This window comes from Clytia hemisphaerica, unplaced genomic scaffold, assembly GCF_902728285.1.
Source record: "Clytia hemisphaerica strain Z4C2 unplaced genomic scaffold, Clytia hemisphaerica genome assembly, whole genome shotgun sequence".
NCBI lineage: Eukaryota > Metazoa > Cnidaria > Hydrozoa > Leptothecata > Clytiidae > Clytia > Clytia hemisphaerica.
Window position 1 is genome coordinate 65,599 of NW_027103774.1, and position 26,281 is coordinate 91,879.

General features: G+C 35.5%; 1 protein-coding gene across 1 annotated transcript; it reads right to left on the reverse strand.

Annotated features, from left to right (window-relative positions):
• Nucleotides 1–2,096: 2,096 nt before the first annotated feature.
• LOC136806100 (bromodomain adjacent to zinc finger domain protein 2B-like) lies at nt 2,097–24,959 on the reverse strand (the record flags this gene model as incomplete). The annotated part of the gene is given in 29 exon segments (XM_067062670.1): nt 2,097–3,583; nt 3,917–3,998; nt 4,279–4,352; nt 4,637–4,880; nt 5,380–5,492; nt 5,820–5,876; nt 5,988–6,077; nt 6,410–6,766; nt 6,982–7,184; nt 7,887–7,972; nt 8,248–9,095; nt 9,358–9,414; nt 9,693–9,903; nt 10,074–10,148; nt 10,429–10,649; nt 12,526–12,665; nt 12,779–13,031; nt 13,290–13,400; nt 13,594–13,659; nt 13,839–13,963; nt 14,082–14,162; nt 14,452–14,665; nt 14,866–14,958; nt 15,405–15,519; nt 15,668–15,734; nt 15,972–16,142; nt 16,478–19,684; nt 19,825–19,962; nt 24,819–24,959. Coding segments are annotated over 28 exon segments (7,704 nt in total). The 5' UTR covers nt 19,895–19,962; nt 24,819–24,959.
• Between the last annotated feature and the right edge of the window lie 1,322 nt (nt 24,960–26,281).

The window sequence follows — 26,281 nt, forward strand, 5'->3', positions numbered from 1 at the left end:
AATTTTATTTAAATCAAAAGCGCCAAAAAGTGGTTCTGTAAAATACCAAAGGCACTTAACAACTGTTAAGTCAGACTTCTAAACTAAGAAGAATGTATATAAATTTATAAATTATCAAAAAAAGCTAATTGATTGAAAATAGTCTCAGACAACGTTTGAGGTGTCAAAACTAAAGAAGATCTTATTTTAGAAAATCGCAATATTCTGGTCTGTAAATACATATTTTTATCCCCCATCTCAAAACTTTATTTGAATGTTCCTGGCCTTAAAAACTAACATCTGTGAATTTAATGAGGTTTACTTAGCCTTTTGCTGAGCTATAAAGAAAAACGTCAAAATTTTGTCTTGTTTTTGCGGCATTTTGACCGAATTTTCAAAAAAATGGACTGTAATAAAAAAATAGTCATCTAAAATCCATAAAAAACTTTCCAAACTGCTACAACTATACCGACTAAGCATGAAGCTATGGAAGAATTGTCCCGTGTGAAATTGAAACGTTTTTTTTTTTTAAATTACATTTTTTTCACAAAATTTTGATATTCGGGTCTGTAAAATACACATTATTCGTGCTACCATCTTGAAATTTTTCACACACAATCTTTGATGCTTTATCTAAAACCCTGCAAAGTTTTAATAGGTTTTGATATGTGGTTCATGAGATATCTTGAAATGCAGTACCCTACCCCAGGCAAATCGGCTCCAAAAACGATTGCCACGTACCCTCGAAACACCCCCTCTGAAAAGTTATTGCCCCCTGGTTAGCCTGAAAACCATCGCGATTCTCAAAATAGCAAATATTTTGCTGTGGTGATTTTCAGCGGGGACAAAAATTGGAGTATAATTTTCCACTAGGGACGATATTTTCAATTTCACCAATTTTTTCAGTGGGAAGGGGTCTCAGTAGGTCTGTAAGAACGGGTTGTATCGATATGAATTCTCTGATATTCAGAGTAGCTCGGGTAAGTTATTACATGTCTCAAAAACTGAAAATTACCATAATCTTAAGATCGCATTAGTCGACAGAAAATGACTAAAAAATGACTGAACATGAGAGGTACTGTGGTGTTGTTTCTAACCTGATTGTTTTTTCGCTCACTTTCGCGAAAAACCGGAAAAACTGATTATCAAGGGAAGAAATTTTCGCAGGAATTTAATTTCGCAGTTTTTTTTGACAAATCCGCGAAACATATTCTCAAGATTTAAAAAATCACCTCTAAAATTGTTCTTTAAAGGGCATAATAGGCTATTTTGTAAAGAAAAAATTCTCTCAACCGCGAAACTTTCGAATTTTGAGCTGTGAACCGCGAAATTAAATTCCACGAAAATTTCTTCCCTTAAGGTATGACGTCATAAAAAATAAAAATTGAATTTCTCCAGAATGAACGAAAAAAGGATTAGTACCCTTCATGTTCAGTCAACTCTTTGGTCATTTTCTGTCGACCAATACGATCTAAAAATTATGGTAATTTCAAGACATGCCATAACTTACCCGAGAAAAGGTAATTTGAAATGGTTACAGGGATAGTAAAGGCAGGAAAATATACATGCGCGAAGTTTATAGCCGTTTTATGGCGGTAAACGGAAAAAGATCGGTACACGCGCTTTCAGACTTAATTTTTAGATAACGAGTTGCTGGAGAATTTGGAGGAAAGTAAAAAGCAGTAGAGTTCACTTTGAAGAAAACATTGTTCGAAAAATCTTGTTATTTGATGAAGGATTGCCAAGCGGAGATGTGTATAAAAATGAAGTCATAGAGGCGCGTGATTGATGAGTTATCTACGGAGGTTGAAAATAAATGGGCCAAAAAAAGAAAATCACACTAATTTTTTTTCATAAAAACATTCGAACTGGTTATTTATAGTTGGAGCTGTCGTAAAAACGTCAAAAAGTAATTATAAGTATATGGAGAAATTAAAACTATCAACATGACAAAAAATGGAAATAATGTTCTACATGGTTCTCACAACAAAAAATATATCCTGACGAAAAATTATTACAACATTCTTTTGTAAAATTGAAGATGAAAAAATGATTTGAATAATTAGAGGAAACAAAAACATATAAGATGATAATTAACTGAAATAACATTAAAATCTTGCATCAAAGTAGAAAAACTTCAAAGATGGGATGGGAAACGATTGCACAGTACAACTGTTCACAAATACTTTTTGATAGACGTTCCAATCATTCGGTTCAAATGTCACTTGTAAAACTAACTAAGAGCCATTTAATGGCTAAGTGGAGTCTAATTTAGGTCAAAGCGAGTCTTCGCCCTAGAAATTGTATTAGAAAAAATGTACAAGCAATGTAAAATCAAAAACATACCCCTTTAAAGTTAACGAGAAAAACAGAAAAATCAAAAAAAGTAGTTAAGTTGAGGGAGTCGAACATTCTCAAAAAATATCAACATCAGTCAAAATGAGATTTCCCTGATATGAAAAGCGGATGAACGATGGGAGAACGGACCCATTAGTGAATGTATGTGAGTGCATGGTAAACTTAGTGTCCGGGAAGAATATCAAAGAAAAATCAATGGTAGAGATTATCCTATCCATGAAAAATTTCCTTTGCCATTCCCATTCCCATTTATTTGTTCTATAAAGCAAAGATTTTAGAAACCTTCGCCCCACTATAAATTGTCTGTGGCATTTTATCAAAAAGATGTCTGAAATGTATCAAATACTCTTCTAAAATCGCATAAAGAAGAAAATTATTTTAAAATCTTAAAAACTAGCTATTAACAACGTACTTCAACTGCGTTAGCATCGCAGTAAAAAAATATAAAATCATTTCTTTAAAAAAATGTGTCCCTTGGAGGCAATGTCTTGTTGCCTACTAATGCCAATCAAGTGACTTACAAGCCAGATATCCCACGTGGGAGAGTCAAAAAGTATAAAATAAGCCTCCCATGTTTGAACTATTTAATATATACAGCATCCAATCAAAATATAACGTGGCGGCCTAAATAGGACTAAAATCTCTTTTGGTATCGAACCTTTGAAGGCAGTATGCCCATGCAAATTCGATTTGATTTAGCAGTTGTAAGTTCAAAATCATTCTTGGTTATAAATGTATTTCTCAAATCATCTGTTTGGCTCAGAACAAACCTACCTGAATACCGCTATCTGGATACCGTTACCCATATGCAACTTTGTTTTCTATCGAAAGAGGTTAACACCTAAAGCAGCCCTTCACAAGCAGGAAGTTTTCAGTATCTTTTTCTTCAGCAGTTTTCTCGTAAAGTGATGTCCGAAATCCAAATCATCAACTTACACCTGTTTGCTGCCATTTTTCATCTCCAAGAAGTACCTCATGTTTTTGAGTCGGTCTCGTTTTCACTGTCCTCCTCCACTTCGCTGCTCTCACTTTCGGATGAGATTTCTTCAGAACTCGAACTGGATACTTCTTCATCGCCTTCACCCTCCTCCTGAGCGTCTTCTCCTTCATCGCCTGATGATTCCACACCCTCCCCCTTCTTGTTGGTGTGGAATTTGTTATCACTGTTTGTGGAAGAGACACCCTTTTTGAGGGCGGTCCAACGTTTCTCGAAGAAACTTCGCATCGCTTCACCTGCACATCCAACCTGACACAAATTTTCGAAATCAAACAATTCAAACAGCAAACAATATGGAAGTGGGGAGGTTATTTTTGGAAAACATAGACACCTCTTACAGGGAAGGGTTTTCTCGTAGGATCCGGAAAACAGCCCCATGGCTGAAAAAATGACATTCAAGATTAGAAAGTAGTGTACACCACCACCACTAAAATTGGAATTGATACCAACTTGATAACCTATATTTTCTGAATAAGAGGGGGGTCCCTAATTGGTATGAATACCAAAATATTGAAACTATTCTTGAATTGCATTTATAAGATGTTGTCAACTAGATCAACCGACCAAAGAAAGGGATATTACCTCCGATTCGTCTTCGTTGTACGTTTTACAATTGAAAAACACCAACCGCGCGTCACGTGCAAACTCTTCTTTTGACTTGTATCTGATGAAAAAGAATGTAAAATACCTTTGCACTAATAATATATCGAATTTGAGAAACAGATTTTAATCGGCATCATTGCAATGGACAAGGTGATAAAAACTTAAAATGACACAATGAAAGTTGTATTTGCACACATGGTTCATAGAATTCAATTATCTTAATGCACCTTAATTGCATTCGGCGTTGAATCACATTTTCAATGGCTTTTCAACCCCTCCCACCTCCACTTTGAAAATTCATATACAACTGATTAGGCACGGTACAAAAATTACTAGCTTACTGGTAATCACGCAGCTTCGTTTTCATGGTATGGAAATCCATCGGATGCTTGATCACTTTATAATACTCTGGAAACTGAAAAACAAAGAACAACAAAAAAATACGATGAAAAGTATGCTAAATAACGGTAGAAGTAAAAGCAAAGATACCAGTGCTAGTCTAGTATTTACAGACATTCAATTGTGATCTATTCAGTTTTGTTGGCCCTGGAACTATGATCCACTTTTTCTCCTAAATGTGTTTTTTTCCTCCTCGGGTTGGTTCTGTTGATTTGGTGATCTAAATCAAGACTACTCCATTAATGTCACCCACATGATTCAGAAGAATCTTACCCAAAAACATCCCCCAGACGCACTTACCTGCTTCATATTGACAGGGACGAGAAAGGGCCATGACGATTCGTGATTTTCCATTTCGTTCAATATGAAACGACACGGTTCCATGTCTTTGGACGTCTGCACACGGCTGTTGGACATGGATTTTTGTTTGCTCTGTTCCTCTTTCTTGAGAAGTTCTTCGGCGCGTGGTTTTTTACGTTGAGGAGGTTTACTCTTGGAGCGTGTTTTCTTGCAGACGGGACAACTCCAAGGCGAACGAGGTGTTCTGTTTGAAAATTTTATCGAAAAAGATTATACGATATTGTAGTTTATCCCTAATAATGCTAAAAAATGCTGAAACGCTGATCCGGGGAGTGGGTACTAGGTTTGACAGGTATGTACGAGCCGGAGTTCGAAAAGCGGACCTTAGCGAGACTGAATTTCGACGTTTTTGACCCACTTAAAGAAACTATTTCCCCAAAATTTCAGCCAAATTTTTCCAATTTTAGTTCAAGTTTCAAGAATTTATGACCCTTTGAGGGAGCTGATTTTTTATTTTCGTAATTTTGGAACCCTTACAGAAACTCAAATCCTTTTTAATGGTTTTTGTACCCCTTTCAAGGACTTTTGAGAATGTGAAAAAGGCAAAACATGTGAAATTGAAATTAACAGTTAAAATTATTACTTGGTAACCTTTATCGAAAAGAAATGTTATTGGAATGAGTCACGTGTGTAAATATCCGAAAATCTCAACCATTTAGAGAGTGTTAAGAAAGAAATCATACTTGTGTAATGGTGGTTCAAGGCAGTCCATGTGATAATGACGTGGACAGAATGCACATTTCAGACGTCGTCCGGTCTTCGATTTACATTTGTAGCACTGATCACTACCAGACGCCTGAAGTAAAAGAAATATCATTAAGTATTATCACATGCAAATATTCTTCAAAATGGCAATCTAATTCAGACAAGAATTTAAACATTTTAAGTTTCCGCTACTAATTATATTGAGTAAGTCCTCAAAAAGCATTAATTTTGATGGTAATTAGATTCTTTAGTCTTTTATATTTTATGAAATGGTACCGACGTAAAGTTTCAAGACAGATTACGGTGAGACAGATGTCGGGGGTTGTCTTATGCATTGCAACCAAATCATATGAAACCAAGTAAGGTTTTTTGAATATCTTTGAAGGATGGCAGAAAATAAATGTTGCTATACACATACCATCAACACACAATCTTGACAAAACCAGTCACCATCGGGAATCTTATCGAATTTCGGCTGAAAATAGGGAAAAAAAGAAGAAGATAAACTGATCTTATAATTGAAGTGAACTCAAAAAGGGTCTATCGTTGCAATTTCGAAAAATTCAGAATACGGTAGGTAACTTACCTTACAACAATACGTATGACAGCCTCGATCACATGCGTCGCATAGCAACAATCTTTCTTCGTTGTCACTTTTACGACATAGTATGCAGAACTAAGAGATAATAAAACAATAGTCTGAAACTAGATCTTTTACTGCGAAGGCAATACACATCTTTAACATATTACATTCGGTCGAGTATATTCAGTTTTGCCTACATATAGAGAATATTAAACTGTTTATTCTAAAGTCAATTCGAGATATAAAAGCTTGAAGTGTTCTGAGTGTGTTATTAAGTCGTCATCATTACTTTATCATCGATGAATAAAATTAAACTTTACCCATCAATGCTACAGTAATGAAAACAAATCCACGCTTGGAAACAAACCAAGTTTTTTTTTTGTGTTTCTCTCTAATAAGGAAGAGCATGTTCATTATCCTCTCACCACTTTCATGATGGACTTCTCCCAAGCGACACATTCGAAGAGTGCTGTGATACACATCGATAGCTGAGCTGACGATTTTGCTTCGCTTACTGCTTCACGCCATTTCTCCAGTTGGGCTGTTGCTTTTGGATTCTTGACTGGTTCTTCTTTAGCCTCTGGGGCGTCCGGTTTAGGAAGGCTGTCTGGTGTACGGAATGGAGGCTTCATGTAACGTCGTTCGATACCGAGCTCAAGAGCTAGGAGACGGGAAGCCGCTATCCTGATGGGATATTTATCTTCGGGTGGATCATACTCAGCTTGATCGTTACTCGTGCTCAGCAGAAGTGCTGGAGAGATCTTTTGAGACAAACGCCAGCCCTGTTAGCAAGATTGTAAAGAATTCAAAATAGAAGATTTCAAATGAAAGAGGCTCTTTAACGTATGTTACTACGTTATAACCAGTCTAGCAGATTCGAAAACGTCAAAAATAAAACTTGAAAAGTTGATTGAAAATGTTATTAATCAGCATGTCCAAGTAGGATAACCATGCGCCCCGCCTTAAATACATGACTTGTAAAAAACACTTTTCTAACCTTGACTTGCAAACTAGCCGAGAAGACCTTTTCCTCTAATTCTTCGACTTCAATCAAAATGGCTTTGTCACTTGCATACGCCAGCTGTGGATACCATTTATCTTGTATCGATTTGTTTGTATCCGTTGATGTGGCAACGCTGCTGTCGTCTTCTGTTACTTTGTCTTTGCTTTCACTTTCTTCGTCGGGGAGAAGTAGAGAAACTGAAAATAAAATGTTTTAGAGACTTTAGTGAATGAAATAAGCGCGCTTTCTAAAACTCCCAAGTTACCTATTTCCCACACGTAAATCTACCATAGTGTCCTCCTGGGTTGGTTCCCCCCACTAAAAATCCAAATTTTTCTCCCCCCCTCTTTTATTTCCCCCACCATATTTCAAAATTTTTCGGTTCCCCTCTCTTTTTTGAATTCCCCCAGCTATTTGAAGATTTTGCGGTTCCCCATATGGTTAACATAAAAATGCCTTAAATCAAGTTTGAAATTTTGGAAAGCTTGAAAAAAATAGCCTTGAAAGTGCTGGAAAAATGAAATTGTATTGAAAAGTTGGTTTATCCCAAAAGATTTGCTGATTTTATTGCTTAAACAGGTTTTGCAACAAGATCACCTTGAGATCAGTGAAGTTCCCCCAGTCAAAATCTCCTAAATTTATGGTTTTCCCCCCTCTTTATTTTCCCCCAGCAAATTTCAAATTTTTCATTTTCCCCCATACTTTAAAAAAAGGGCCAAAATCAGAATCCCCCCCCCCCTTTATAAAGGGGGGGGGGGGGGGAGGACACTATGTCTACAATTAATAACAGCTTTGAAGCGCACTTGTTCTAAATTAAATTCGACTGAAATATCATCAAAAAGATACTAAGAATACCACTCGGGCTTCCTTGATGGTAAAATTCAAAGACATAAACCTACATGCAAGATGGTCAACTTTACACGATGAGTTGGTGTAGTCTTGGAATCGCACCACCGTCTTTTGAAGGTTCCGTTCTCTCATACCCCTAAAATATCGGAAAAATAGAGTAATAACATCTCGAATAACATGCTGATATAAAAAATTTTCTTTTACTTTTTCTGACTAATCTTGCTCCACATCCGTGTCAATTTAATATCAAAAAGCTTGTAAATTAAAATTAATGAGTAAGCAAACAATATCACTCTTATCTAAAAAACAAAACCTTTAAGAAAAGAACGAAACAAAAGCTTTTCTGATCTCATTTAAGTAGAAATGGTATTCAGCCAGTATCTTGAAAATTTGACAGAGAGCTGTCGTTACCTGGCGTGGGCGCACTTGTTCAGGCGCTGCATTTGTTCTGGATCGGTGATCCGCCACCAACCCGCCTGCATTTCAGGCGGAATTTCTTGAGGCTTGGCAGTCTGTATTTCAAGAATTTCCGCTGCTTTTTGTGGGTCTTGTTGTATAAGTAAATTCATATCCAATTCAGCCGGTAAGCCTAGTAACGAGTTCCGATGCATACTTTCCTTGGATAAGGGAAATCTGCTGACAGGTAATAAAGTGTTTTTCCCACCAGGAGAAGTAGTGGAATAACAAGAGTATATAGATTCTAAGAATTGGTGGTCGTCGGCAAGTCCTTCTATCCTCGGTGCAACGATGAGCGAATGTTTGCGCTCTTTAGGCGTTTCACGTATAGCTGAAGTTTTGTAAGACTCGCAACGTTTTTTAGTCCGTAAGGAAAACCAAGATTTGACATAACTACTATCACTTGAACAAGGATTCTCAACTTTTATCTGTTTTTGTTGTTGTTGTGTTTGTATAGGACTCTCTTGTTTCGGTTTTAAAAGTTCGTTTGAATTTGAGGATAATGCTGATACAGACGGTGTATTTGTGGCCGGTGTTTTGGGGCCAGTCACAGGGGATTTCAACACAGTTGGAGATTTCAAGGTGGTCAGTAAACTATCTAAATGTTCTTTGCATTCTTCCTTTTCTTCCTTTGTTTTCACGTTCGTTTCTTCGTCAAAAAATCCACTTTCCAGCCCTTCGACGTAAATCCCTCCGGCGTTCGGAAGCACGAAATAACGGCGCCGGTATCGATCTTGACCCAAATTTATACCACGTATCGTGTGTGAAGAATCGAACAACTTTTTACGGTAGCGAGCGTGTTTCTGGAGAAAGAGAAAAAAAAACGTTGTGGAGCTTAATAAACAGATTAGTATCTAGTTCTAAGAGTAAATTTAATAACAAAAGGAACTAGTGTATGAAAAAAAATTTAAGGACGAAAGAATTAAAACTAAGGCTTGCCGAAATCGCCACTAGCACTACATTATCTCTCGAAAACTAGAAAAATTAAGGCTTCCTAACAAAAATCTTGCTTTGTGAGATTGAACATTTCCAGTGTTGTTGTTAAAGAAAGAGAACAGAACTCGCCTTTTCCATCAAACGTAGTTTCTTCTCCATTTGGTCGAGTGTAGTAGGATTCACCATCTAGACGGAGAAGAAAATGAAAAATTCTCAACAGTATCCTTAAGGAAATATGTAACTACAACCTCTTAGAAAATTTATAATCATGATATCAGGTATTCGAATGTAACACTAACGAATTAAGCTTTCTTCAGTCATCTCAAAAGTTGAAGCATAACCTAACTGAAAAAAGTTTAAACATTGTAGTCTAAACATCTGAGCCTGACCAATTGGATCAAACTTTTGCTCAAGAAGACATAGGGTGGATTGTATAAAAATGTCTGTTTGGAGTGCAATCAAACCTCTGGCTGGTTTTCAGCTTCTGTGTCTTCCGCAGTGTCGTTTAAATCGATATTGCTCTCCTTAGCAGTGGTGATAGTGGTTCCTTCATCGTCCGAATTGTTCTCCTCGTCAGAGTCTCTTTTCTTCGACTCTCCTTTGTTGTTTTTTAGGTTCTGTTGTTGATCACTGGCTGCTTTCTTGGGTTGCTTTGATAATAGATCAGCTTTCAATCTAAAAAAAGTAAACATGAAAAACATCAATTCTCAGGTATCTAATAATACCTCCGTCTTTTTCAAATAATTCACAGCCTAATTGAGTTTATGAATCAATTGATACTTTATATTATGGGGCAAGTTTTAAAGCGGGATATTGTTGAATGAAATAAGGGCAAAGAAACTTACTTCCGTATATCTCCTTCCAGGTTCCATTTATCCCTTCGCATATTTGAAATGTTCTCCAAGCTACCGTCAATCTCTCTAAAGAACATAAAAATGATTTTTTTAGACTTCTTAGTGTAGCATACTACAGAACACAGGTGGGTTTATTAAAAGTTGACGAAAAATATACTGACCGAAAAATTACATCTGCAAAATCACAAATCTGGGACGGCTTCATTGAGAAAGTGAAAGATTCTACCTACTACATTCTACTAGAAAGCAAGTATTTGTTTCGCTACAGAAAAACCTTGAAAATTGATGAAAGTCATGATCAAAATTTAAAGTAAAAAATCCTTTCTTTGGAGGAATGGGTCCAAACCTGCTAACTGATTTTCCACAAAGCAGTTCGTTGACAATGAAAGCTAGAACAGAAGCTTTACTACTGGGTGAGAGAGCTTCTAAAGGATATTTGGTGAGCTGATCACTGAGTGTGTGTTGTTTTCCTTCATTCCGTGACATGATGAAAAGACGTAATACTTCTGATATGTTGTTCTCGTTCAATTCGATACTCGTAAGGTCTGAACCCAGTGAAGTTTTGGCCTGAAACAAAAACATTTTAAAGATGAGTTTCGTTTTATAAGGGAGTCGGTTAAGGTGGTAGTTAAAACTGAGAAATGGAAAAAGTCATTTTATTACTTTTTTTGTAATAACTTTAGAAATATCTAAGATATGTCAATGAAACTTTCCACAATGGTAGTAAAACTATTAACAATGAAAAATATGAAAAAAAAATTCTAAAAATAGCACAGACGGGGGTGATACTGACTAGGGGGTTGCGTACTATAATTTTCTCCATACAGGTTTTTAAAGACTTCTAAAACGTTTTAGCAAAAGATTTTTGGTATGGTGGTTGGTATTCATCAAAAGCAGAGGATAAGTGAAAAAAAAAATTTAAATTCTTTTCCAGGGGGTCTGGAACCTAAAAAACGTAATTTTTGAGATTTAGAACCAATGACAGATTTTTTTGAATTTTTTCTTCACTTATCCTCTGCCAAATGGTACAAGAAACAACCCCTGAAAATTTCATGGAGCTAGCACTTGTCAATCCCGAGAAAAACCTGCATAGGCGTTAGCAAACCCCCGGAAACGCGTTTTGAGAAAATCAAGGAAAAAGACAAAAATGCGTATTATTTTAAGCTTGAAAGCTCTTTTTGAAAAATTTCTTCACTGAATAGTCATCAAACCATACAGGTTTCATAAATCAAAGATAAGAATTTCATAAAAATTGATAAATTATCCAAAAATCAACAAAAACATGTTGCGCTTAAGTCACGTAAACATAATAATTAATAGCAAAGTTTGCGGTGATCTTGCGAAAACATCAAATTTGGGTGGAAACTGCCAGAAAAATGTGACCAAATGTTCATTAATAGTCCAGGGTAACTCTCTGTAGGTATAAAACTTTTCTGATGCATATTTTTATCCATATAGACTTGAATTGACAATGAGCGGACTTGACCGAAAGCGGTTTGAGTGGTCAAGTAAGTGTCAGATGACAATGCGTGTCTCGAGAAGTTACTTCCAGTTCATTAAAAAGCACATTTCCATCTTTGTTACATCATGTTGTGCTTGGAAATATCTCATTTACATTTAACTTCACTACAAAACATAATGTCAGTCACTAAAAGCGCGATGTTGATGCCCAAAACAAAATGGCGACAAATTGAAAGTTTTTCGCAGAAATCCTACAACATAACCAATGTACAGCAACTTTCTAGCTTCCTTAGAGTCTATTCTTCATTTAAATGAAACATTTCCATCAAAGAGATTAAGTTTCGATCTAAAACTTGCAGAAACTTGCCAAATATTCTGTAGAATCATGCTTACAGCTCTGTTTTTCGGTTTGTTTTGATATATTGCACTACTGAGGCTACCATCTTTAATTTTAAGGATGACGTAATGCCACGGGAAAAAACATTTTGACGCTCGAAAAGGGCGTAAAAAGAGCTTTCTTTTGGCGTATCACATTGCTATGTTCCGGCCAAGATTGAAGAAATAAGTCCTTAGCAACGGGATTTTTTCTGTTGCTAGGGCGATTTTTCAAGCACCCAGCAGGATAAAAATGCTCACTGCGGCCTGAATGATAAAGATATTGCTCTGAAATTTTCAGGAGATGTTCAGAAAGGCCTAAGGATCTCGAAACTTCCAAAAACCAAAATTCGACAATTTTTTCGATGATTTTCCATTTCTCAGTTAACTACCACCTTAAATAATTAGAAAGCGTGATTGACTTAAATGATATAATAAAACTAGTGCGTGAGACAAAGTACAGGAGAACAGGAGTACTTGCTATTAAATCAAATAAACACAATTTACCCGATCAAAACTTGTCAGGAAATACTTAATGATCTTTATCAGTTTTGTATAACCGATAGGCCTAGTTAACACAAAACAGTTTCAAGCAATATAAACATACATAAGGCCCAGATACACCGGGATCGTAGAGGGCGTAAAAAAGAAGTGCTTGGCATGCAGTGAAGATTGCTTCATCGCTACCAGATTCACACAACAATGATGATTGCAACTCTCCCATGCTTGGAAACTCCTTCTCTGGATCTAAGAATATAAAATAATGGACTGACATCAATAATAGCGGAGTTATAGCAGTTATCATGATTAGTTCAGTATTATGGTGGTAAGAAAGATTTGTCAGCATGAAAAGTTCTTACCGATATCAATGACATGACCAAAGGCGTGAACAAACTCTTGAACCATCAGGATATCTGCATATGCTTTGCCAGGAATGTTGATGTTGGTTACCCTTGGTAACTCTGGCAACGGCTTCAAATCATTCAGAGCCATATCATCGATAGGTTTTTTCAATTCTTTAGAGATCATGCGCTCATATCTTTTCTGTTCCAATTTTCGTTGCCTGATCAAGGTTTTCTCCAGCTTCTTTTGTTCTTTGAGGCGTTCTCTCTCCTGTAATGAGATATGAACGAATTACACAGTGGAGTGTATTCCAATTTAGCAATTCATACAATACTGAATTGTACATGTTTATTCAAGTATGAAGTAAGATTCAAAATTGAATGCAAGTTTTGACAGCCAAAATACGACAGAAGTTGAAGAAGCTAATACTTCACGTATTATACGTACATATAATAATAAGTTTACAGGATCTATATCCAAACTCAAAAATCCATTCAATTATACCTATCAATTTGCAAATTTTTATACCTCAGCTCTCCGTTGTGCTTCATAAGCTTTCATCATGACCAGCTCTCGTTTTCGCTTTTCTTTTTCTGATACTTTACTTTTCACTTGTTGCAGCCTTTTACGTTCCTTCTCCTAAAATGAAAAATGGTAGGAAAATGGTAGGACTTATTTGTTAGAAGATGCTTGTAATGCAAATTCGGATTGGTGAATAGGGTATCATGCAATGGGAGCAGCAGTTTAATTTTATCAAAACTTCAATTTTAAACTAAGTTTTGATGGCGGTACCAAAGTGATCGATTTGTTGTATTGATTATGATGAACTTACATTTTCGATTGCTTGTAATTTCATTTCTTTCTCCACTTTTTGGTTCTCAATCTTCATGACTCGTTCCTAGAAAACATGACCAATAATGAGTCCATCGATTCGTTTCATTAGGAGAATACCTTTTCTGATTTTAGTATTTATAAAATGTTCAAAGGAACTTAGAAACAGGTACTAACTAAGGAAATAAGTGATATGAAGGGTCTTGTAATTTCAAGGTCATAAAATTTATAAAAATTGAGAAGTACATGTTCTCTTTGTTCTTTCATCTTCTGCTTTTCAGCCAACATATTTTGAACTTTCTCACGCTTGGCAATTCGACTTGCTTCCATTTGAGCTTGCCTTTCTAGTTTCTTCAACATTATTGCCTCCTCTGAAACATAAAAATGTAAATGAATATCGTTAGAACAACTTTTAATGTGCCAAACTACTATCAGTTGAATAAAACTTTGAAGGTTATGAGAAGTAGAATAGTTTCATTAAGGATGTACCTTTCAATCGTTTGGCTTCTTGTGCTGCTTCCTTTTCTTTCTCCTTCTTCATCTTTGCTTCCAATGCTTTGTCTTTTTGAACTAAAATAGTAAGGTGCATTGTTTCATTCACAGTTGTGTGCAGGGCAAGGACCTATGGAAGACCGTGTGGAATGAGAAAGATAAATTATAAAAGAAACCGTAATGATAAAGATGGATCAGTAAGTCATAGACTATCTGCAACTATGGTCTTAGTCCCCAAATCATAGGCCATTACCGATCGGTAACTTAAAAATATAATTTAATGCTACAAAACTGGAGATATATTATTAAAAAAATTACAAAAGTAACAAAGTCACATTTGTATTTTCCAATACGAGAAATTCCATACCCTTTCTCCTTTCTTCTTCTTTCGATCTCTTTCTTTCCAAGGCTTCTTCTCTCTTCTTTTTTCTCTCCTCAAGTATCTGACGTTGCTTCTCCTCCTTTTCACGTTTTTCTCTCTTCTTTTCTTCAGCTCTTTTTGCAGAAGCACTTCTCCTTTCTTCCATCATAACAAATGTTTCATCGATCTCTTCTTCAGTCAGTGTCACAAACTTTGAACCCTGCAAAAGAATCTCGACACATTAATATAGCTGGAAATAATGATTGTAGAATTTTTGTGCCTGTATGTTATTTTTAAACCTGCATGCATGAGCAAAGGGTTAGGTTTTTAGCAAGCCACTTTATTTTGCCAAGTTGAAAAAAATTGGCCAAATCTTAGGCTATTATACAATTTATGTAATTTATAGCAGTATTAACTTACATCCTTAGCCTGCATGAATTCGCCAACACGAAGTTTGGTTGAAAAGCTGAAATTCTTCAAGTCTACATCAACGACATCATTTCGAAAGATGTACTGAAAAATATATTTAATTATCTTAATGAGCATTGAAACAACACCTTATGATGTTGCAAAATTATCATATTACTAAATTCGTAATTTGCTCCAGCCTTTGGAAAGTAAAAAAGGGTTATTCAAAAAGACGGTAAGGTATTCCAAGATGGATATAGCAAGTTGCTGTCTCTTGTCAGCTTCCACCTTTTAAATAGCAATAGTTAACTCACTCTAATTCGATTTTTAAGGGGCCAAGAATTTTCTTTGAAAGAGAAAGATTTGAATTACAGAGAGAGAGCATTTTAGGCGATTTGCCAGCTGAGGGGACCAGTGTTTTTCTTCCAATTACAGAAAGATTCAAATAAAAGAAGTTCGAATAAGAGAGAGAGTTGACTGTAGTTGCTTTATATCATAATATCACGGAGTCTTCATATTAGTCTGCTACAAATATATTTGTTCCAACTTACACTGTTTAACTCAGGATACGTCCTCAGCTTTTTCCCACAAGGTGAATAATAATAAACATCTCCCCTCAGCCCATCACCAGCATTGTTCGGTCTGAGTCTTGTCTGCCTTCTCCATCTACAAGAAGAATACGGGAGAAAATTACGTAACTTACTCTAAAGCCCAAGCGATCGAATCTTATTGAGATAAAAAACTGTCTTTCAGACAAAAAAAACATGCTGTCAGCTACGATAGATCAATCAAAAGATTTAGAAATATTTTTTACCCAAATTTTAATGGCGCTTTTATCAAATCCAAATCAACAACTTTTCGTTTCTTCAAACTGGCAATCACTAGAATGAAAAAAAAACATGCTAATATGTCAAAATAATATTGGTTCTAAATAAAAAAAATATTTCATTTGCTGTTCACATAGAAGGATCAACATTTACCAAAGTTTCCAAAATCACTTTTTGTAGGAATGATCTTTTTGAAGATTTTGGAGTTTTTGGAACCTTTTTAAAAATGTAACAGAAATCTTGATTAAAAGTTCTTTTGATGAAGAAGCAATATGTCAAGGATTTTGTTACCCTCTGCATTGTCAGGAACTGCTTTTCGTTTTTGACCAGCTCTTTGTGTTTTCTTTGCAGGAGAGCTTGTAACTGAACTTGTTTGAGATGCAGTATCGTCATCGTCTTCGTCTTCAATATCTTCAATTTCTTCTTCTGTTCCACTGTTGTCACTGCTATCACTTGACGACCCTGTAGGAAATGAACAACTTTAATGTAAAGGGCTCAAAGCCAGTAGGTCAGTATAAGACATACATCAATCCTGTCAAGAATCTTTTGGAAAGCTTTTAAGTTTTTTTCAAATTCAGGCTTTCAATAGGAACTCTAAGGCATCATTACTCTTGGCTTGTGACCAAAATTACATCACAGTATTCAATATTGTTCTCTATATATGGTGAATGATGAATATTAATGGATATCGTGGGCCAGGCAAGTCAGCTTAAGTTAAGTCATAAATAAACAAAAATTCGAACTATAGAAAGAGGCATTGTAGTAAAAGAGAAATAAGTTAATGAAATAAAAAATACCTGAATCAGAATTTGATGAGCTGTCTGAATCAGAATCACTGCTATCATCATCTTCAGTCTTGGCATCAAATGTGATCCCTTTGAATTTGAATGTCTTCTTTGGGGAATCTTTTTCCTCACTTGTGCTCAATTCTTCAATATTCTCTTTACTCAAATTTTTCTGTTTTGTCAGTACTGGTTTACTCTTTGCTTGGACGATAGATTTTCTAAAAGGATTTTCTTTCAGTGGTGAATCTTTTACAGCTTCTCTCTTGGGAGGTGATACTTTTGGAGACCTTTTGACAGGTAGTTTTTTAACAGGTGCCTGTTTTTCTTGTGGTGGTTTCTTAGTCTTGATATTATCTGTCAATTTTTGTGAGCTTGGTGGGGTTGATATCATTTTTGTTATACGACTTGTTTTCAAGTCAGGGGATTTTGATATGTCATCTTTTTTTAAAGTTTCTTTTGAAGCTGGTTTCTCGATAGTTTCCTTTCTGGGTCTTTTCTTGCCAGTGATCTTTTTCCCTTGAAGTGTGTTTGTATTTTTGGAAGATTCTTCTACCATGGACTTCAAAAAAGATAAAGGTTTGCCAGTGTGCTCTTTTTCTGGTGACTTTTCCTCTTTGACAGTCATATGTGAAGAGAAACTAGTCGGTTTCCCTCCCATATGCATTGGTTTACCACCACCTTGAGCTGAATAAGATGCTGGTTTTCCTCCATGAACAGGCTTACCAGTTGAGAATGGTTTTCCAGTGAGGGGTTTTCCATTGAAGGGACTTCGAATTCCAGGTGATACTAGTGGTGGTGAGGTTAAAGGTGATGTAACAGTTGGAGGAGTGAACGGAGATAACTTCCTAGTTGAAGATTTGGTGGAAGTACTTGAAAGTTCAGATTGATAACGCCCAGTTTTTGGACTGTGTAAGATATTCTTTCCACTGTCAAAACTATTATCAAGATTTTCAACCTTACTCTTTTTAGGTTCAACTTTTGTATTATTCTTATTGGTTTGTAATCGCATAGAAGGATGTAACGGTCGTCTATTACTTGTTTTTGGTTTTTCCTTTTCCATAACGGGTTGTGGACTGGTGGCAGTCATTGAACTGTTTGATAGACTTCTTTGCTTTTTGAGGCGCATAGATGGATGGATGAGTGTGACAGATGCAGATTCAGAATGATCTATTACTTTTTGAATTTCTTCAGGAGATTTCAGCTTTTCAATTGCTTGTGGACTTTTCAATGTGTCATGATCATTATTCACAATATCCAAAGGAGAGGATGTGTTTGAAATTTGTGGTGATGAAATTGGTAATGGTTTTATGACTGAAATTCGATCTTGTACATCACTTGATGGGATCCTTTCTCGCTTTTTAGTGGTGTCATTAATCCTTTCATTATCATTATCTTCAGTTTTTTTACTATCGCTGCTCATACCAAGGAAACTTTCGATACTACTAAATGATTGTTTTGATTTTTGTTTTAATGTTGTAGGTGAAGATGATGATTGTTTTTCATATGATTTTGAGTGATTGCTTTGAAGTTCAGTAGAATATTCTTCATGCTTGATATCATCTGCTTGTTTTGATTGCTTATCAAAATCTTGATTGCAATACAAATCTGATGATGTAGGCGAAACAAATGAAGAAACGCAAGACCTATTATGGGTAAGTAAATTTTCTGATACATGTGTCAAGTTTATGTCTGATTGCGTTACACTGGTGTTTGTATAATTGGAGCTAGCTTGAGCTGTTTGAGATACTGATAATAAATTTCTTGGATGATTCAATAGATTCTGTTGTGGTGGTGTATCTTCAGTGTTTGTTATTTGTAAAGATTCTTTTGTTTCAATGGAATGCTTATTTAAATCCAGAGAGTTTTCAGGTAGAGAATTAACAATGTTATTCAAGTTAGAATCAATTGGTTTTGGTGGCAGCCCATTCATTTCTGTTGGTGTAGTAGGGTTTGAAAATGGAGTATCTGCTAATGGAGTGTTTCGGGAATCTTGATCTTTAGGTCCAAGGACATTTTTCTCAATTTCACTCAAATCCATATCCTGTAGTTCTTGCCATGTTTTCATGAATTGACTATTACTGTCCAAGGGTGAGGTTAAAAATCCCTTATCAGAAACAATACTATTTATAATTCCATTGTCAAATGAGTTAGATGAGCTTTTACGTAAAGCAGTTGTGGTTGTCGTTGTTGATGAAGTTGTTGTTGAGCTGACGGTGGAAGGTGATGAGATTGGAAAGTGAAAGGAAGAACTGGTACTTGCGGCTTTGGAGACAGGTGACTCAGATGTCTTATTAGGGTTGAAAATTTGATCCATTGAGAAGTTTAGTATAGAAGACGATGTACTGCTAGGAAGATTACCATTTGAATGCATACTGGGCTGGTTATAGAAGTTAAATTGATTAGACATTGACTCATTGGATTGTGTGAAATTCAAATTAGGCAATGTATTTTGCATGGAACCAAAATGGTTTGGAAATTGCTGTGGTTGATGTTGTTGTGCAAAATAAGCATCTCTGTAGAGCATTGCTTTTCTATCTCGTTCAAGGATTGCATCTCTTTCTCTTATTGCCATTACTTCTCTTTCTCTTTCAAGTTGCATTTCTCTTTGCATCTGATATTGTAATTGAGCTTCTCTTTGTAATTGAACTTCTCTTTCCCTCTGCAACTGTAGCTGTCTTTCTTTCTCCAGAGCAGCTTGTCGTTCTCTTTGAAGTTGAGCTTGTCGCTCTCTTTCTAATTGGGCTTCACGTTCTCTTTGAACCTTTGCTTCCCTTTCACGCTGAAGTTGTGCTTCTTTTTCACGCTGAAGTTGCAACTCTCGCTCTTGCTCCTTCTGCATCTGGATTTTCAACTGATTTTCTCTCTCTTGCATTTGCAAGCGCTCTCGATACATCATCCTTGCATGTTCTTCTCTTTGCACCATTTCTCTTTGTTGTAGAAGTGAGGCTTGGTCTTGTTCCCACCTTGTATGAAACATATTCGGTATGTTCATATTGAAATTAGGGCTCATAGAATTTGGTTGTGTTTGATTGTGGTAAGAGTGCATCCAAGGATTGGTTGATTGTGGAGGTGAAGTCAAGCTGTTGGTTCTGGCGGTAGCATGATTATTGAGACCAAGCTGGTCTTGCCCTGGTCGTCGCCCTGAAAAACCATCTTGTTGCTGCTGCTGGGAATATGGATAAATTCCAGGAGAGTTAGCATACCCAGGAATTTGTTGTCCTAAAAAGGAATAAAAGGGAAAATTAAATAAATAAAAAATTATTCAATCAATCTTTTACTATAAAGTGATGAAGCTTTGATGGATTACTGTCCAATATTTTGTTTTTGGTTTTGCTCCAATTTTAAATCAAATCACTTACTCAAGACATTTGGGTCCCCATAGTAAGGTCGATCATATGGGTTGCCTTGACCACCGGAACGATTGTCCATTCTCAGAGTATATATGGACAGTTGCTGTTATATGCATTCCCTTATTGTTTCTTGCGTGATTGTGATAGCTGAAATGTAAATAAAACTTTTAGTTTACTTTACTCTTATTAATAGATTAGTTTAAAGACCCTGGACACAAAAAAGCCTAAAACCTAGGTGGTTTTCAATAAAGACAAAAATAAGCAACTTCATCAAGGGGGTGGCACCCAGTTGAATGAAGTTAGCTGAAGTTTAATCTCCCTATGCAGGATTTTAAACCACCTATTTCGTATCTAAGTTGCACAACCAGTCATTGAAAGTATATAAGACCAAAAGGAGGATCCCTCAGCAGACCTTCAAATTTATGCAATTAACGGCAAATTTTTTTCTCATATTCATGCATTCATGCAATGTTTTTTCGCAATTCACGCAATTTTTGTTCACGCAAGGCTTTCCAATTTAAGCATTCGTGCTATTTTTTTTTTATTTTCATGCACTCACGAAAACCACTAGGGGCCCTAAAAGCATGCTGTAAAATATATAAGTTAAACAAGTGGTGTAAAATCTAGAAAAATATCCATCCCATGAATTCCATGAGAAAATTAACATCTAGGTCAAAATTTCAAATTCAGAAATAACATAAGTTTTCATTTTCTCTTGAATATACATATGTTGAAGTGTGAGAATCCAGAAAATCTTTCTTTAAAGTCCATTTTTCACGCTTCTGTGCCGGGGTGAAGCCTTTAATACAAAAAAATACAAAATTGCTTGAAAAAACAAAGAACTTTGCCAGAAACTTTTTTCATCCAAATATGATTGTATCAGTACACAAATCTGTGATAGAGTACTGACAACCATTATAGAAAACATATCAATAATCAAAATCTGCTTTGCTTAACTCCTATTTGTTTTTTTCTGGCTGTTATGCATGCCTACCCGACTGTCCGTTAGTCACATTGATAAGAAGAAAAGTTCCAATGAAAGCCAAGAGAAGCTGCATGTTTTTTTTGTATTTGTCTTAAAAACAGAAGTACTATGACCATAAAATAAGTGCAAAATTTTAGCCCTAAAGGTTGAGTGGGTAGCTCACGTAAGAGGCTCATCAAGAAGTGTCCGTTAGTCACGAAAATCATCCTACCTGAGATGAAATTTTCATAAGATCACTTTTTCAAAATGCTTGGTTTCTAACACCTTATTGCAAACAAATTTAGTCGCGCGGCTGAGGTCGAAAAACGTTTCATTTCGTGATACATCTTTTAGATTCCAAAAAAAACAACGGAAACTCGTGAATTAGTATGTGTAGATTACAAAATCAAAAAGTTTCCACGATATTATCGTGCAAGTAACGAGTAATTGGCGATTTTTTGCGTTTCCAGGCAAAATTGCAAGGCCTGGAAATTCATGATTTTTGAGGGGTCTTCAAATTAAAAAAAGACCTATATCACATGATAGAGCTCTTCAAACTGAGCAAAAAAGTGTATTACACCAAAGTCCCAACTTCTCTAGATCAAAAGTTATGGGCCTATTTGTGGTCAAAAAGGTGTTTAATTTTGCATAAATTAATGTAGATTGTGGGGAAATTCCCTGTTTTCCATCAGTTTTTTACCACAAATAGGCCAATAAATTTTGATCTAGAGAAGTTGGACTTTGGTGTAGTACACTTTTTTGCTCAGTTTGAAGAGCTCTATCATGTGATATAGGTCTTTTTTTAATTTGAAGACCCCCCAAAAATCATGAATTTCCAGGCCTTGCAATTTTGCCTGGAAACGCAAAAAATCGCCATTTACTCGTTACTTGCACGATAATATCGTGGAAACTTTTTGATTTTGGAATCTACAAATACTAATTTGAGAGTTTCCATCGAAAAAAGTGGAATCTAAGAGGTGTATCACGAAAATCATTTTCTAGCCACTTTTTTCGACCTCAGCCGCGCGACTAATTGAGGCTAAACTGACCAAAAATGAAGTATTTTTCCACTAAAAGTTGTTTTCTGTTAGTAAACATGGCAATTGTCCGTTAGTCACGAAATAGATTTAAAATTCAGAGTTCGGAGAATATAATAGACGGCACTCGCTTAAAAAACCATGTATTTTGTTCTTATTAAAGCTATTTTGACTATATTTACCCATTTCACCCATAGATATATGTTAAATAGTCAATCCTTTCTTTGTGTGTGCATTTTACATTTTCGTGACTAACGGACTAGTTGTCATTATAGGGAGAATAATCATTTTCCAAAGTAAATAAATAAAATACCCTTTACCTAATTTGTCTGTCTTTGTCCTGATTCAACAAAGAAACAATGCAGTTAATTTTGAAACATAAAATTCAACCTTTCCTCTAGTGAATTTAAGCAAAAAACCCAGCCTGTAGCTTTAGGAACAGCACTTTACTACAGCTGTTTGTAAAAGTGTCCCATTTTAGATGTTAATTTTTGTGTCCGTTAGTCACAGGCCTACCATAAGTTGGTCTAATGTCGACATCCGTCTTCTAATTTCGCAACCCTTCTTTAGAGATAGGAACAATAGAAACTGGGGAAGGTCGGAATCGCTGATTGACTTTGATTAGCGCGATTAGAGGAAAAATCTTTAGTCTATCAGTGATTTCGACCTTCTTAATATTCCTATCTATAAAGAAGGATGTCGAAATTAGAAGACGGATGTCGAAATTAGACCAACTTACCGTATTAATTGCAATTTCTGACCAAGTGAAAGTCAAGAGAAAAAGTTTTATATGGTTCTTGAAACTTTGACCCCGACTGATAGTTACCACACCAAAAGACATTTTATTCCTATTTTCAAGCTTGACTTCTAGCCTGCTAAACAGTGGAAATGTCCGTTAGTCACATATGGAATTCATGATCCCAAAAATGCATATCAAGCGAATCACAAAAAGTCTATGAAAGTAGTTTGAAACTGAGAAATTTATAGGACAGGGGAGGTCAATACTATCAAATGCTTACTTGACCTTTACATTAAAATTAACCAAAGAAAAGTGAAATCGAAACAGCAACTCAATTTATTTATATAATATATAAATCAATCTTGAAATATGCAAGAAAAAAATGACGCATAAAATTAGAATTTCATCAACCAAATTTTCTGCATATTCAATTCATTCATTTACCCAAAGTTAATGCACGGGCCAGTTTGAGTCATGTCCAGGACTTTTTCAAATTCAAAAGTGCAACATGCTACTAAGTGTTAGGGTTTTATTTATGTAATAACGTACTGTAAGTTGGTCTAATATCAACATCCCTCGTCTAATTCCAACACCCTTCTTTCGAGACAGGAGTAATATGAAAGCTTGAATCACTGATTGAAAAGGGATTATTCTTCTCTGACAACTAAGCAAAGAAAAACAGTTTCAACCTTTCTATCAATTTCAGGTGATAAAAAGGGTGTCGGAATTAGAGGAGGGATGTTGACATTGGACCAAGTTACGGTACAGAGCAGATAATTTCTGATTGAAGTAATTTAAATGCAAATCTGAAACAATAGACCTTTTTTCAAAGAGGACGTCCTATTGAATAATTATGTAGTCCAGCCATAAAAACAATGATAGAGCCATGCATAAATACTGTATCATGCATATTGTAATAATTATGCATGGTTTTATCATTGTTTTTCTGCTGGACTACATAATTATTCAACAGGGTGGCCTCTTTGAAAAAAGGTCTATACTGTGAGATCGGGTAACTTGCATCAGTAGAGGCAAACATACATGGCCCTCAAATGAATGACCTGTCTGGTCATTAAAATACAACTACACAGCTCTGCTCGCAGCTCTACTCTACCATTTCGCATTTTCGTTTTGATTTAACTTTGTATTTTAATGACACACCAAGTCTTTCATTTGAGGGCTATGCATGTTAGCCTCCATTGATGCAAGTTACCCGATCTCACGGTAGGTTGTTGCATTCTCTCGTTCTCACAACTATTGATGTTCAGGTCAAGTTCAGGCAGTTCAATTTGTTGATTGGTTCAACAAGATTGTAATTTTAGACAATTTTAGTCACAAATAATCCCATGCAATTGCAAGGAAGCTCCTGACTGCCCAGGTCCAGAGTTTTTCGTTGAATGGCTAAATGGTAGAAGTCAATATAATTTTGGGTTAAATGTTGCCTTATAGCTGGAGGTATATATGTCAGTAACCCCAATTGATAATGGAATTTACCGCAGATGACTCTACATCATAAAAATCAACTACCTATCAAATACCCTGATCATCGCTTAATAGACCTTTTTTCAAAGAGGACGTCCTGTTGAATAATTATGTAGTCCAGCAGAAAAACAATGATAAAACCATGCATAATTATTACAATATGAATGATACAGTAATTATGCATTTGTTTTTATGGCTGGACTACATAATTATTCAACAGGACACGTCCTCTTTGAAAAAAGGTCTATTGCGAAACAGATCGTACCCGACCTGATCAATCGAACTTGTTGAACCAATTGAACAATCAAACTAATCGCAAACAATTAAAGTCCGGGCAAAGATATTAATCGAACCGGAAATAATCGACTTTAATCGACTGTACAGTAGTATGTATCAATTTCAAATACAGTCAGACAGTAGTGTATGTTTTGATTTTTGAAGAAAGTTATGATGGAAGTTTGTTGATATGTATCCCTGCAGACTGACTGGAAAAAAACTAAATACACATTCACTTTCATTTTTAAATTTCTAAGAAAACTAAACCCTAACTGCCTAAAAAAGCATTTTACCTATTCTAAATCTCATCTCATGATGAAAGAGAAGCCAACATGTCTACCTCATTTTCATAATGTACGTGTAATTATAGATGTTGGTTTATGACTTTTTAGATCGTTTTTAATGTCTTTTTTGAATCTTTTGCTCATTTTGACTATTTTCTCCATTAAAATATTTGTAATTCCCGCGAAATTCCTGGTTAAAATCATTAAAAATGTGTACTTACAATGGTCAAGAAGTTGTCTTTAGTTTCAAAAAAGTTTGGCATTATGTGAATAGTTAAGATGGCGTAGTTCGACGAGTATTCATTTCTTAAATAAACGAAGGGGAATGCAAGCAAAAAGTATTTGAAAAGTTGGATAGTTTTGAGAGAGAAAGCGATTTCGAGTAGAGCGAGGCGCATGTGAGAGTGACGTCACAGACAAAATTCAAAACACTTTTTGCCTCGAATTTTAAAAGTTTCAGAGACCTTCACCTTTTTTAAATTAGACCTCCTGCCTGATATTTAAGTTAATGAGGAAAAATTAGTCAAAATGAATGTACTGAAACCATTTCAGTCGGATAGTCCTAATCTTTTAGAAAAACTCTTGACTTTAGATTCATATTTTTAAACTTTTAATCACTTTAATTGTGAACTTAATTTTTTTTGGCAATCGAGACAACCGTGGGTGACAAACTCGTTAAATCTGAAAGAAAATATTATGGGGGATTCCCATTTGTTTATCAGGATATCTCCACATTCTTTGACGGGGGTAAATCTAATACAAGGGAGACTCTTGGCTTTTTTACAAATATGTTTCAAAATAAATAAAGAATTGAATAACATTTCATAGCAATTTAATGATTATTCAGCAAATATGGGATATTTTATAGCTGAATTGGTAGGTACTTTAATATCATTACTTTGAATGAAATATTCCAAAGCATTGACCCCCGTCAAGGAATAAAATCATCTCATCGTGTCTCGGAATTTGTCGGTAGCCCGCGTGTGTGGCATTCACGATTAACGAGAACTGTCGAGAAACCTGACACACTCCCTACCACCAGTCATAGAGGTATAAAGAAAGACAGGAGATGAATTTGTCGGTAATTGGTCGTTAAAGTCTTTTGATTTCTTTTATGTAATAAATCAAAAGAAATTCTAGGCTCACCCGATGAAATACGACTTTTTAGTAGAACTCAAGTTTGCTCTGAACATTCTTATTATCAGCATCGAAGATTTCCAGCTTTCTAATATACGAGAATAAAATAAAATTTAGCTCCACGAAATAAGTTTGCGTTCAATTTTGTCATCCATTAAATTTTGTTTTGAAAAGATATTTTCTCAAGCCAGAAAATGAAAAGTTCTTTATAAGCACACACAATTTCAGACCCAATTTGTAGACAAAAAGCCGCTGGAGAATTTTGGAGGAAAGTATTAAGCAATAGAGTTCACCTTGAAGAAAATGTTGATCGAAAAATCTTGTCATTTGATGAAGGATTGCAAAGTTTACAGGCCCTTTTTTAATCCAAATATTTTCTTACACCAATGTCAGAAACAATGAATCTCGTCCCATCTTATTTCCAGCACTTAAGTTAGCCAATAAGATTTTACCTATCAACAAAAGAGCTCATTAAAAATGCACGATATATGAGATTATGAGCATGCATACCTCGTAATATTTTTAATCGTAGGGCGAGCATGGTTAC